General features: G+C 41.4%; 1 protein-coding gene across 3 annotated transcripts in view; it reads right to left on the bottom strand.

Annotated features, from left to right (window-relative positions):
* LOC148894347 (mitogen-activated protein kinase kinase kinase kinase 4-like) overlaps positions 1-14,832 on the bottom strand; it is a 46,780-nt gene that overhangs the window by 13,555 nt on the left and 18,393 nt on the right. For 2 of the 3 annotated variants that reach the window (XM_089002575.1, XM_089002574.1), the window contains exons 9-22: positions 14,352-14,430; positions 14,103-14,278; positions 13,541-13,613; positions 11,627-11,837; positions 9,943-10,104; positions 9,780-9,866; positions 7,834-8,037; positions 6,702-6,845; positions 5,272-5,493; positions 4,283-4,392; positions 3,954-4,114; positions 3,759-3,847; positions 1,398-1,576; positions 1,132-1,249 (exon numbers count right to left, since the gene is read on the bottom strand). In XM_089002575.1, coding sequence (XP_088858701.1) covers positions 1,132-1,249; positions 1,398-1,576; positions 3,759-3,847; positions 3,954-4,114; positions 4,283-4,392; positions 5,272-5,493; positions 6,702-6,845; positions 7,834-8,037; positions 9,780-9,866; positions 9,943-10,104; positions 11,627-11,837; positions 13,541-13,613; positions 14,103-14,278; positions 14,352-14,430 — 2,015 coding nt within the window. The remainder of the gene's footprint in view (positions 1-1,131; positions 1,250-1,397; positions 1,577-3,758; positions 3,848-3,953; positions 4,115-4,282; positions 4,393-5,271; positions 5,494-6,701; positions 6,846-7,833; positions 8,038-9,779; positions 9,867-9,942; positions 10,105-11,626; positions 11,838-13,540; positions 13,614-14,102; positions 14,279-14,351; positions 14,431-14,832) is intronic. The other variant, XM_089002576.1, reaches the window with a different exon arrangement.

Genomic DNA, 14,832 nt, shown 5'->3' on the forward strand with positions numbered 1-14,832 from the left:
AGTTATTTATTTATTCACTATGTATCCAATATTCTCAATATTAATTAACTTCTTTCTTTGTTTGTTTCTTTGTTATTTACTTTTTTACTGAGTTATTTACTTATTTACTTTTTTACTTAGTCATTTACTGACTTATTTATTTTTGTATTTACTGATCTGTGTTATGTATTTGTTTATTAATTCATTATTTATCCAACATTCTCAATATTAATTCATTTCTTTCTTTATTATCTATGTTATTTACTTTTTTACTTAGTTATTTACTTATTTATTTTTTTAACTTGTTATCTGTGTTATTTACATATTTATTTATTTGTACAGTAAAGTCTCGTTATATCGATATCGCATATATCGATAGTCCCGGTTATATCGATACTATTTCTATGCACGCACTGAGAAAATTACATGCAAACAGGGTCGGATATATCGATAGTCCCGGTTATATCGATATTTTTTCGGACTCCCTTGAATATCGATATAACGAGACTTTACTGTATATGTATTTACATATGTATTTACATATTTATTTATTATGTATCCAACATTCTCAATATATATTTACATATTTATTTATTTCTATTTATTATTTATTATGTATCCAACATTCTCAATATGTATTAATTTCTTTCTTTATTATCCATGTTATATACCTTTTTACTGACCTATTTTCTTACTTCTTTTTTGTTTATTTACATTTTACCTATTTGTTGTTGTTGTTTAATATGTAACTGAGAACAGTTTTGTATTTATAATGCCGACCCAGAAGCTATTCAAGGTTCAGGATCATAACATTGGAACAGCCGACCCTTCGGTCACAGGATGTGACACTCTACCAATTGAGCCACAAAGTTAACATCTAAATGAAAAGTCATTGAATCAAAATATTAATTTTGTTCAGAATTACCGTGTAACTCAGTAAGAGTAAAGTTGTGTGTTCATAAAATTGACACGTGTGTCAAATGTAAGATTGTAGCGCCACACGGGGTTCAAAACGTACAACAAAAGACAATCAACATAGCATGCAAACAAACAAACAAACAAAAAAGCGGGACACCCATGAACAAATGTTTACAATAAAAAAAAATGATGCAAACATGCAAGTGGGCAGTAGTTTTGGCCGTGAGTGGGTACCTGTCGGACGACCAGGGTGCTGTCCTTGCAGGGCGTGGAGCCCATATCGCTTTCGCCTTCATCGTGGACGATCATCGTCTTCACAGACTCCGTCTCGCCGTTACTCAGCCGCGACGACCTAACGAATGGTTGGAAACGTTTGGTCAAAAATCAGGCAAAATTGAACAAATGCGCAATTTTTGCTGCGCCATACCAAATTTACATGGAGCAGTAGTTGCCTGTTGCTGTTTTATTAATAATTGATATCAAATTGTCGGCGTACGTACACAGCTCTGGAGTCCTCCGGGCCCGAGGTGGATTCCTCGCCGCCTTCCTGGTCCACCTCCTCGTCGTCATCGTCATCCGTAGTATCCGAATCGTCGCTGGATGACGAGTAATCCGTCACCTTGTTGGGGGGACGGACGTCGTCCGCGGCGCGGAGTTCCTTGGCGAGCGCCGTCAGGTCCTGCAAGGTCAAAAATCGCAAGAAGATGGGTTTAAAATTCACGTTCAATCAGCCGGAAACGGGAAGCTGCGAGACGGGAAGCGTGATTTCGCCAAGGCGGGACAGCCAATAAGATGAGCAGAAGATGAAGCTGCGGGAAGTAAAGTTAGTGAGTTATTCGCGGGACGGAGAGTTAAAAAGTTGAGATCAGGTAACAAACAAAGCAGGAAGCTGATAGCGGAGAGACAATCAACCGAAGTTGAAGGGAGAGATTTCTTTGACACACGGCTAAAATGGCTTGAAACTGACGGATGGGGGAAAAAAAAACACTTAAAATTGAGACAAAAATTGAGGGTAATAAATGGGACGTATGTATTGACAACCAGTGTCAAATGGTAAAACAATGTTCATTCATTCACTGCCATTCTCAAATATATTCATGAATTGAAAATATGATGGAGAGTATCATTCCCAAATTTGTTCGGGTTTTGTTTTTTCATGCTTGGGTGCCGATCAAGCGCTGGCCATGGCCTCTGGCAATGTTTTTTTTTTCTTTTCCACAAGGAGGCAGCATGTGCTTTTTGTCCATATTAGCGCTTTATTCCAGTTTCTGCTGTTGTTAAAGCGCTATAGAAACCAATATGTAAGTATTGCATTGTATTTTGGACGGCTGCCCTCATTTCAAGCTCATATAACTCCAGACCCATGTCATTTAGGAATTGACTATTTTTTTCTGATGAAAGAAAAGAGCTTTCTATTTATTTGAGTTACTTCGGGGTTGAGTGAACGCTGGTGCGTGTGGCTGCCGCTGCTCACCCACAGAAAAACTGATCCTGTGACTGTAAAGTGACCTTGAGAGTTTTGAAAGGCGCTTATAAATGAAATGTATTATTATTATTATTATTATTATTATTATTATTATTATTATTAAGGTTTCTGACATTACATTGCTTGAATTTTATTTTTTTAACTCATTCACTGGCTGACGATGTGCAAAAATGTGTCTACTCCAGTACCAGCGTTTTTGTCATTTTCACTCAAATTTCAGGACCTACAAAATATTGAGTTTGAGGACTACATAAACATTCAATACAGCGTTAAAACCCTTAGACTATCTTCTGCCATCAGAAAAAAAAAGTGAATTATTAAGTTATATGGGTCTGGAGTTATCTGAACTTGAAATGGGGCCGCTGTACAAAATACAATACAATACAATACATAAATATGTCTGGAAATGCTACAAAATATCGCTACCAATTCCAGTACACGATCTGTCCTGTTCTACTTTTATTAATCTAAAAATACAAATAGAACTACGCTATAAAAATGCTGTCTATCTAGCTACGTAGCCGGCTATCTATTTACTATCCATTTGCTATCTATTAGCTATGTGGCTGGCTAGCTAGCTAGCTATGGCAGGACCGACAGTATAGTGAGTTTTAGGATGACAAATATTCAATTTGGCGTGAAGAAACTTTTGACTCTCTTCTTTCATTAGAAAAAAAAAGTTAATTCCTAAGTTATATGGGTTTGGAGTTATCTGAGCTTGAAAGGGGGGAAGATGTACAAAATACAATACATACACATTGGTTTATATAGCGCTGAAGCTGTAACAAAGCGCTAACATGGACAAAAGGGAAATGCAGCAAAAATCAAAACCCCGAACAAATTTGGGAATGGCGCTTGACGTCACACTTTTCTATTCCCGAATAAATTTGGGAATGGCAGTGAATGAGTTATTGACAAGGATTTAACAAAAACCGCATCACGATAAATGGTGAAATTACCAAGTGTCATTTTCTAGCAAATTTCTCCCATATGACATCTTTGAGCAAGACTTTGAAATCGAAGTTTAGAAATTGGAACACTGAAAAAGTACAGTAAAGTCTCGTTATATCGATATTCAAGGGAGTCCGAAAAAATATCGATATAACCGGGACTATCGATATATCCAACCCTGTTTGCATGTAATTTTCTCAGTGCGTGCATAGAAATAGTATCGATATAACCGGGACTATTGATATATCCGATATCGATATAACGAGACTTTACTGTAGTTGGCACGTGGTTAAAAAAAGTTAGAGAAGACACGAGTCAATCACAGGACAGTTGAGTTTGTTTTTTTTTTTTTTAGTGAGGAAGAAAAGTGTCAAGTCTATATGCTAGAGCTCTAGTTTGGCTAGCCGGCTAAACCCTCGCTCACCGCTGGTTTGCCGGGCCTCGGCCTCTCCTCTGTTTTTTTCCCGATGTTTTCCAGCCTCTGTAGGGGCGAGGCCTCGGTTTTCAAGGAAGCTGGCATGGAGTAACAGCGAAAAGAAAGAAAAATAAAACAACTCAGCGTTGATTTTGAAGCTTGACTAGCGGCACAAGTTTGTTTTTGTTTTTTTTTCGCACTCACAGCGAGCCCTGAACCTTTCTCCAGTGCCAGCCTGCGAGCTGGAGTTGCTGGACGAGCTACTGGAGGAACCGCTGGAGCCTCCGCTGCTGCCGCTAGCGCTTCCAGCGGACCTGGGAAGCATCTTCTCCACTCGCTCCCACAGCAGCCTAGGCTCGGCCGTACTGTACGGAGGGTGAGGGGGGCCGGGACACAACGCGCAGGTCAGACTTTGGGTGCGCATTTGTCCTCGTGGGGTGTCCATTTTTATTTTATTTTAATTTTTTCGGGGAATCTGTGGATAATTTCTACTTCTTTTCTATGTGAGCTTTTAATGAGGACCCGTAAGGTACCTGCCAGCGTTGCGGTTGATGACAGGGACAGCGTGGGGCGCGTTGCCCTGGCGATGGGGCGAGTCCCGCCTCGGCAACACCGGCGAGCGAGACGTCGTCCTGGCGGGGACCTTTTTTTTTGTTTTGGTGAGGAAAGCAACCATCGGTTTATACACACACACAGAAACGAGGAAGCAACTTGTTATCAGGGTGACCCTTGCGAAAGTGGCTAGTCGCTAACAGCCATGTAGCCTCATGTCATTAGCCCTCGCCAAAGTTGCTAGCCGCTAGTCGCCATGTAGCCTCATGTCACTAGCCCTCGCGAAAATTGCTAGCCACTAGTCGCCATGTGGCCTCATGTCACTAGCCCTCGCGAAAATTGCTAGCCACTAGTCGCCATGTGGCCCCAAGTCACTAGCCCTCGCGAAAGTGGCTAGTCACTAGCTGCCATGTAGCCTCATGTCACTAGCCCTCGCGAAAGTGGCTAGCCGCTAGTCACTAGCTGCTAACAGCCATGTAGCCTCATGTCACTAGCCCTCACGAAATGTCGCTAGCCATCATGCGGGCCCGCATGGGTTTTCTCCGGGTCCTCTGCTTTCCTCCCACATTCCAAAACCATGCATAGCAGGCTGATTGAACACTTCCAAATTGTCCCTAGAAACGAGGAAGCAATTTGATATCGCAGTGACCGTCGCTAAAGTAGCTAGCCGCTAGTCCCTAGCCGCCATTATTAACTGGGGCTTTTTTTTTGGGGGGGAGGGGAAGAAAAGCTTGATGAAATGTAATAGATTGTAATTTTTATGACTTGGATGTGATTGGTAAAGATGTTTGTACAATGTTTATTGACTATACAAATGCTATCAAATTTATTGAATGACAATGTTTTAAAGTTTTGAATGATGAGTATTTTGTGGGTGTGCTAAAAAATGTAATTGTCACATGAAAATGAAATATGTGCGCCAAATGCAACTATTAGCCATGACTCCTTTTTCCATAATGTGCTTGCTTACCCTGGGTGGTACTTGGGCAGAAGTGGGGGTTACCGCTTGATGGGCTCTAGTCTGAGGGTGGGCTTGTGCTTCGGTGCGTGCGTTTTGCGACGATGATAATGATGAGGGTGAGGATGATGAAGATGGAGAGTGCTGGTGAGACTCGCTGAAGGAGTGCGAACGACATACGGCGGCGGCGGGAGGAGCTGGTGGTGGGTTGCCGCCGCTTTTTAGGGCCTGCACCTTGATGTAAACAAAACATTTGGAGGGGTAGGGTGAGCATGCAGAAATTGGGCACAATAGTTGACCTTTGACCTTGTTGGGGGGGGTGGGATATGTGAGTTCTGAAAAGCGGAAAATGACAAGTGAGGAGTCAAATTATTATATTATCTCAAAGCATCTTGATGACCACGGAGAAGGATAGGAAGCTGGAAGATAGTTAGGATGACAGTTTCAAGTGATGTAAAGACAAAAATGAACTTTGCTTTCAGGCAAAATTGATCTGTGTCTTTTTAAGATAAGATAAGATAAGCCTTTATTCGTCTCAAGATGGAGAAATAAGCATGGCCTCTTTCAGTCTTTTTTGTGGGCCTATATACTCATCGACATGAACCACGAATATATCCATCTATCTACATATCTACGCATCTATCTACGTATCTACGCATCTATCTATGCATCTACGTATCTACGCATCTATCTACGTATCTACGCATCTACGTATCTATCTACGTATCTACGTATCTACGCATCTACGGATCTACACATCTATCTACGTATCTACGCATCTATCTACGTATCTACGCATCTATGCATCTACACATCTACATATCTACCGACGCATCTACGCATCTACCTACGTATCTACGCATCGATGTATCTATGCATCTACACATCTACCTACGTATCTACGCATCTACCTACGTATCTACATATCGACATATCTACGCATCTACACATCTACCTACGTATTTATCGACGTATCTACATATCTACGCATCTACGGATCTACGCATCTACCTATGCATCTACGTATCTACGCATCTACCGACGTATCTACACATCTACGTATCTACCGACGTATCTACGCATCTACCTACGTATCTACGCATCGACGTATCTATGCATCTACACATCTACCTACGTATCTACGCATCTACCTACGTATTTATCGACGTATCTACATATCGACATATCTACGCATCTACACATCTACCTACGTATTTATCGACGTATCTACACATCTACGCATCTACCTATCTACCTACCTACCTATATACGCGGACATTTTAGGGTCATTGGTAATATTAGTTTTATTCTAAACAACCTCAAATCCAAATGGTAGACTCGCTTTTTCAAACATGCGTTGTAAATCCCACAAAAATGTATGTTCTAAAGTGAAATTAGCAAGAAACGGGTTTTTGGTGATATTATTATGATTATTTTTTTACCTGCGTCTCCACAGGTCGATGCATGGCCTCGGCATTCCCGTTGGGGTAAGAAGACTCGGACCGTGGTGGCACTGGCGGTTGTGGCGGTTTGGTCTGTGCCGACTGAGGAGAACCTTGGATGTTCTTCCGGTAGCGTTCGTCCGCCTGGAAAAGGAGACGAACAGGAAGCATCAGCGTCAGCTGGATAAAATAAAAACGTTTTAGTTGTCTCACAATGGAGACATTTGAATATTTTGTTAGTACGGCCCAATCCCAAGAGGACAAATATTTGTATTTATTTTTTGCTCACCACACCGTTAGGTAGCAAATATTCAGGAGAACAGAGGAAACTTTTAAAAATTAACAACAAAACTTGAAAGCAACAGCAACTCATTCACTGTCTGTCAATCAACCTCGTTGGGATTTATTTTTGTGATGACGACACAGACAATTGTTGTTAGCTTTTTTTGAAGAAGTGAAGCAAGGTTAAAAATGTCAAAAAGCAGACATTCATGGAACATTTTAGAAAAGTGGTCTAGCTAATTGAGTCAGGAAACATATTAGCTATCTATTCGCTATCTAGCATTCTATTAGCTGGCTAGCTAGCTTTCTATCTTTTTGAGTTACTTCCGGGACTATCTTTTTGAGTTACTGCCGCAACTCACCCACAGGAAAACTGATCCTGTGACTGTAAAGTGACCTTGAGAGTTTTAAAAGGCATAAATAAATAAAATGGATTATTATTACTAGCTAGCTAGATAGCTAGCTAGCTTTCTATTAGTTATCTAGTTGGCTATCTATTGGCTATATGGCTGGCTAGCTAGCTAATTGAGTCAGGACACATATTAGCTATCAGGAATTCTATTAGCTAGCTAGTTAGCTTTCTATCTTTTTGAGTTACTTCCGGGTGAGTGAACGCTGGCGCCGCTACTGCCACTACTGACCTACAGAAAAACTGATCCTGTGACTGTAAAGTGACCGTGAGAGTTTTGAAAGGCGCTTAGAACTCAAATGGATTATTATTATTATAATGAATTAGCTTTGTTAATAGTTAGCGTTAGCTCCCACAGCAGCACTGGCACACGTCAAGCAAAAAAAAAAAAAAAAAAAATTAAAAAGCTTGAGCCAGACGTCACTTTTCAAGCGGTTTCACCTCTGTGACCAACTCAGACTGGGTCATCGTTGTTATCTTTTCCGCTTCCGTGTTGCCTTCCGGGTTTTTGGGGGCAAGTTTGGGACTACGAGGGTGGAGGTTCTGCTGATGTTGGAGGGATAGCAGGTAGGCCTGCTGCTGTTGAAGTTGCTTCTGGAGCTTTTGAGCTTGCCGCTGCTCCTCCAGCTCTCGCCATTTGTACTCCTGGGTGGCAACATCAAGCCAAAGAATGTTCCGGAACGTTACTCCACTTTTTGCCGCCGACAGCATGGCCTCCGGGAAACATAACTTTCACCATCTTCCATCGTTTGTATAGCCTCACACATCCGCGTCACACGATGATGACGTCATCACCAGTCTCCCATTGAGTCATTCACTTCACTAACACAACTCATAACCTCTGCAACATCTGGAATGAAACCATGAGAAAGCCTATTTCCTTTCCTGCGGGATGACCGACTTCCTGATGACCTCATCGACTGAGCCTGGGAAAGCCCTCGCCGACCTCCGCCGGTAACGACTCCCGTGATGTCTCCCAAAAATATCCAAGCAGACCCGGGAGGAAATAAGCCAACGTATGACGCCATGTTTTTTTTTAAAGTTACATTGACTCTTTTATGTTAAAGAAGTTGGAATAAAGTGGAAAAAAATGTGTAAAACGTCGTCATAACAAGTGATGATAAAAAGTAAAATGTCATCTGTAACTCATTCGCTGCCATTCCCGAATTTATTCGGGAATAAAAAAAGTGTGACATGGAGCGCTATGCGCGAATTTGTTCAGGTTTTGTTTTGTTTCTTGCTTGGGACTCCAATAAAGCACTGGTCAGACCTCTGGCAGTGTTTTTCCCTTCCATGAGTGGGCAGCATTTGCCTTTTGTCCATGTTAGGGCTTTGTTACAGCTTCAGCTGTTGATAAAGCGCTATATAAACCATTATGTATGTAACGCATTGTATTTCGGACATCTATTATTAAAAATGTTAAATGTTCTGCAATGTGCTTCATTGCAGCTACATGTGTTATGAAAGCGCTATAGAAATAAAGATGTACAGTGATACCTTAGCTTACGAAGTTAATTGGTTCCCAGACAGAGTGTGTAAGGCAAAAAGTGTGTATCCCAAAAATGAATTTCCCGTAGGAAACCATCAAAATGAGAATAATCCGTTCCCAGGTCTCCATAAAACATAATTTTCTACTTTCTTATTTTCTAAGCCTTAAAACTACACAAAATATACTTTATTTTATGTATAATAAATGTGCTATGGTATTATAATTAAAGAAATAAACTGTACTGTATAATGAAGTCGTTTTATTTACCTTTGTATTGATAGGATATTTTAACCTTGCAGTCTACACTCTGCCTTGGAACTATCAAAGTTGAAACGAGTCCACATTTCACTGTTTTCTATCCATTTTCTCACTCTCTCTCTGTAGTCTGCCTGTCTCTTTAATGTTTAAACCCCCCCCCCCCCCACACTGCTGCGTTCTTGACCAATCACGTGGCTTTAACCGAAGACTCGGCGCGGGGACTAGAGGACAAAAAAAAGTCAGCTCCCATTTCCTTGTTAGGAGTAAGGGCTCGTTTGCGAACGACACATCACTCATTGTGGCAGCTCCGTGTGTATCCCGAAAAATAGTTTGTATGCCAAGGTAAAATTTTCATTAATTTAACGTTCGTAAACCGAAAAGTTCGTAAGCCAAGAGGTTCGTAAACCGAGGTTTCACTGTACTGTATTACATAAATCAACATGTTTTTCCTCACGGTAAAATGAAACAAAAACATTCAAAAGACGATGATGTGGATTCTCCTTGTTTATATTCGAGCGAGACTATTCTATAAAAAAAGACAGATGGTTTAACAAGTCACAAATAAAAATAAAAAAAAGTCACCAAGTGGCCTCGCATGGATGAGGAAGCATACAAATCGAGCATAAAATGCGCAACTTACCAGCAGCATGGCCTGTTCGTGTAGTAGCTTCTGCTGCAAGATCTCCAGGTGCCTCTGCTCCTCCTCCAGCTGTCGTCTGATATACTCCTGAGCACCCAAGGGAGGCGCTGGCGTGAGTAGGTTGGCCTCAACCACTTTGCATCAGTCGGCGTGGCGTACGTACCTGCTCCCTGTCGGCCCGTCGTTTTTCTTCCTCGGCTCGTCGCCGCTCGTCTTCCTCTTTGCGGCGACGTTCCAACTCGTCGGCCCGGCGTTTGTCATCCTGCTCGCGTCGCCGCTGCTCGCGCTCCTGCTGACGACGCATCTCGCGCTCTCGCCGTTGTTGCTGCGAGAAATTACAGGGAAGAAATCTTTTTTTTAATTAGTTGGTGAAAATATGTCAATAACTCAACAGAAACACAATTGCGTGACATGAATTTGGCCTCAAAACAAAAATGGAGGACAAAACCGTACTGGATGATTAACTCATTCACCGCAATTCCAGAATTTATTCGGGTATTGAAAAGAATGACGTAGAGCGCCATTCTCAAATTTGTTCGGGTTTTGTTTTTTCTTGCAGGTTGCCAATAAAGTGCTGGTCAGACCTCTGGCAATATTTTTCCCTGCCACGAGGGGGCAGCATTTGCCTTTTGTACAGCCAGCCCCATTTCAAGCTAATATAACTCCAGACCCATAGAACGTAGGAATTAACTTTTTTTTTCTGATGAAAAAAGGGAGTCGAAAGTTTCTTACGCTGCATTGAATGTTGATGTCGTCCTAAAACTCAATATTCTGTGCGTCCTGCAATTTTAGTCAAAATGACAAAAACCCTGGCGCTGGAGTGGACACATTTTTGCACATCGTCTGCCAGTGAATGAGATAAAAAAAGGACAACTGACACAATTTTTTTGTTTCCTAACTGACATCAGAAAAATGTTTTATAGCATCTAAAATACCCAAAACGCAGGCTGATATTTTTAGTCAAATGCAAAACACCAATAAAAATGACTTAAAGTGTCCCAAAACTGCCACAAAATGAGCTCGGAACTGGGGAGATTCAGAAAGTCCCGCCCCCTTGTTCATGACGTCACTATTGATCACACACTGCCTTGCTCCAGAATCAAAACAATGGCTTCAGAGAGTTCAGATTTGGAAAAGATGCCTTCTTGTTACGCATCCAGTTATGAATATGATTCAAATAGTTCTGAAGAGGAAAGCATAAATGTTTGCAACCGATTAAAGAAGTCCTTCCGTATCAATTCGAGCCATCTGGACTCCAATGTAGCGCCCAGAAAATGCACAAGATGGCGCACAAGCTCCCTTGGAAATGGGATGATTTGTCCTCTGGGAATTTGTGTCAACTTACACCTTCTTTATGCGTGTTACTGCAATTGGCTGCGACACAGAAAGATTCACCATCACGTTATTTATGTCATTTTCTTTCGAATTTCGCGATCAACACGGTGTTTTCATACGAAAAGAAGTACCCAAAATGCAATGTGTGTCGCTTTCTCGGTCACACAGGCGTTCCCTCCGGGACGTCACTTAAGGCATCGTCACCAACTCGAAAACAAGACTTCATGAATATTCAGCGCGAGTCTTAAAACGTGAAATATAGCTATATGCGGTGGAATCTTTGTCAAATGCACTCAGTAGAAGTCATTTGAAGTGATTTTACAAATTATGGACACAACTTGTCCAGAGGTGTCGGTTGTCCTTTAAGTGTTAAAATTACGAGTTAATAATTCATGAGTAATCGAATAAAACGTGACATGACATGGAAAAAAATGTAGGAAGTTATTATGAGCTGAATGTAAGCATCACCCAACAAAAAATATTTATCATATGTTGCGAAAAAAAATCCGAACCTCCTCCAAACGCCGCCGCTGCTCCTTCTGCTGCTCGATGCGCTTCTGCCGCTCGGCCAGCAGTTGGCGCTTGTACTCCTCCTGCTCTCTGAGCTGCTGCTCCTGCAGAAGCTGCTGGCGGCGCAGCGCCTCCGAACGCTCCTTGTTCTCCTGCTGCAGACGGATGAAGTCCCGACGTAGCGTAGACTCTCCCGGCACGTTGACGATGGAGCTGCCAAGCCGCCGCCATGATGAGAGAACATTCTGGATTAACGGCCCGAAAAGCTAACTTTGTCGTCACGCGTCACCAAATTGGATAAAATCGACAGGACAAGATCAACTTTGAGGGAACCTTGGAAATGGCCGAAATAATGCTTGTAATGCGCATGCGCATAATAATAATCCATTTCATTTATAAGCGCCTTTCAAAACTCTCAAGGTTACTTTACAGTCACAGTTTTTCCGTGGGTGAGCAGCGGCAGCCACACGCGCCAGCGTTCACTCAACCCCGAAGTAACTCAAATAGATAGAAAGCTAGCTAGCTAATAGATAGCTAATACATAGCTAGCTAGATAGCTTAAAACTGCTGTTTCAAGCAAAGCTAGCTCATAGATAGCTAGCTAGATAGCTTAAAACTGCTGTTTCAAGCAAAGCTAGATAGCAAATAGATAGCTAATAGATAGCTAGACAGATAGCTAGCTAGTTTAAAACTGCTGCTTCAAGCAAAAAAGGCGTGAAGTTATTGGACATTGATTTTTGAGACTTGTGCTAATATTGGATATGGGTAACAAATTTTATGATCTGAAGTGAAAGTGACTTGAGGGGCTGGTGGAAATGTCCAAAACGACCCTAAAATTGACGCTGCAAAACAAAATGGAGCACTATTTGTAATTTTCCCAGTAGAATTAACTAATTACGGGGCTTTAATTTTCTAAATGGTCTCTTCAAACCAACTTTTTGCCGCTTCACTCATGACGGACATGGCTACCAAATGTCATGTTGGGAGTGGAACTCGCTCTCAGGGGCTGATTTTTCCTTTCTTTCTTCAATAAAAATTCTAAAAAATAAATATGAATGTTAAAAACTGCCCATGTCAAAACAAAATGGTCGACTTCCTCTGACATCTTCAGACTTTTTGGGTTGCGTGTTTGCAAATGATAGACAGGTCGACTAAAGTACACGCCGTTTGGTGAAACTAAGCTTCAGGTGCTGACTGAATATTGAAAACATTCACGAGGAGTCTTATTTGAGTTTCGTGTATTGACGAGTCATCAAATTTGGCCACGGGCGCTGACTAGAAATACTATTTTTTCAGTCATTTTACATTATCCATTTAACTCATTGACTGCCAGACGATGTGCAAAAAAATGTGTCCACTCCAGTGCCAGGGTTTTTGTCATTCTCACGGAAATTGCAGGACCCACAGAATATTGAGTTTTCGGAAGACATCAACATTCAATGCAGCGTAAGAAACCGTAGTCTCTCTTCTTTCATCAGGAAAAAAAAAAAAAGTTAAATCCTAAGTTATATGGGTCTAGAGTTATCTGAGCTTGAAATGGAGGCGGCTGTACAAAATACAATACAATACAATACATACATATTGATTTATATAGCGCTTTAACAACAGCTGAAGCTGTAACAAAGCACTAACATGGACAAAAGGCAAATGCTTCGTGGAAGGGAAAAAATATGGCCAGAGGTCTGACCACCGCTTTTTCGGCACCCCCTCGCAAGAAAAACCAAAACCCGAACAAAGTCGGGAATGGCGCTCCACGTCACTTTTCAATTCCAGAATCAATTTGGGAATAACATTGAATTAGTTAATGTTGATGTGTAGATTTGGGAGGCCTTCTGACATAAGGTCTACTAGGACCCTTTTAGATATAAAATATGAAAAAATATCCTTTCAAAATAAAAAAGGGAAGCTGTTCTCACCTCGGTTCTCCTTCTTGCTCTGATGCTTCTTCCTCCTCTTCTTCACTGCCGCTATATTCGTATTCAGTCTCATCTGTGGAAAATATGTCAGGTAGGAGCGTGAGCACAATGACAAGGCGTCCTTTTTTTTAATTGTGTCGTTGACTGAGTGCGGTGTGATTTTTGGCGAAGGACTTTTCAAAATATGTCTTTGAACCTGATGGCGAATAAGAAGTAATCATATTTAATGCTGTTATATGCTTAGTCAACACGTGTGACTCGAACATACAATTGAAACACAGACAACCTGGGGTCAATCGGAGGTCAACAGACACAGCTTGTTAAACTGTCATCTTCATCGAGGAGATCTGGCCTTGGACAGAATTTAGGACTTGGGAAACTCCTTTATCACAGAAGCAATTTACGACTTGAAACTCCTTCACAGGAAGAGCTCATTAGCCAGGTTACAAATGTATCAGTTTTATTGCTTATATCTGTTTGTGCTTAGAATTCAAGAGGTGTGGTATTCTAATCAAGAAAAGTATATTTTACTAATGTATCACTTTAATTTGCATATACTCACCCTTCTCGCCTCGCTTCTTTTTGGTGCGGTCGATGTGATCCTTAAGTTGGATGCGCACCTGCCGTTCGTTGGGCTGGTCCCTGATGAAGGGGTGTTTGAGCAGCTGCTCGGTGGGCGGGCGTTGCGTGTAGTTTTTCACCAGGCAACCTTCGATGAAACTAAAAAACTTCTTGGACCTACAGAGCAAGATTCTTTGGTTATATTTTCACACTTGACAAATCCGGTTGGAAAACGGGAAAAGGAGCGCACCATTTTTTGGACTTGAGTCTTGGAGGGGGGTTTCGGGGGATGAGGAAGAGTGCCCTCATGGGATGCATGTCGCACAACGCTGTGGGGAAAACAAGATATTGAGTTGTGATTCAGGATTAAAGTCCAGCTGCAAATTTGCCGGTTTCCAAAATTGTGTCAAGAGGAGACCACGGGAAATATTACCATCACACCCCCTTTCACGCTGTCCCGTCAAGATTGGAATAGGGTGAAAATAAGCCTTAGATTTTGCAAGTGTATAAAATACTGGCATAGAATTGGGTATATGTCTTGGCTTACAAACTTAATTGGTTACCAGACAGTGTGTAAGGCGAAAAGTGTGTATTCCAAAAATTAATTTCCCACAGAAAACCATTAAAATGACAATAATCCGTTCCCAGGTCCCCATAAAACATACTTTTCTACTTTCTAATTTTCTAAGACTTAGAACTACACAAAGATATACCTTATTTTATGTATAAAA

The sequence above is a fragment of the Hippocampus bargibanti genome, linkage group LG08, assembly GCF_051943395.1.
Source record: "Hippocampus bargibanti isolate YZ-2025 linkage group LG08, ASM5194339v1, whole genome shotgun sequence".
In the NCBI taxonomy this organism is placed as follows: Eukaryota; Metazoa; Chordata; class Actinopteri; order Syngnathiformes; family Syngnathidae; genus Hippocampus; species Hippocampus bargibanti.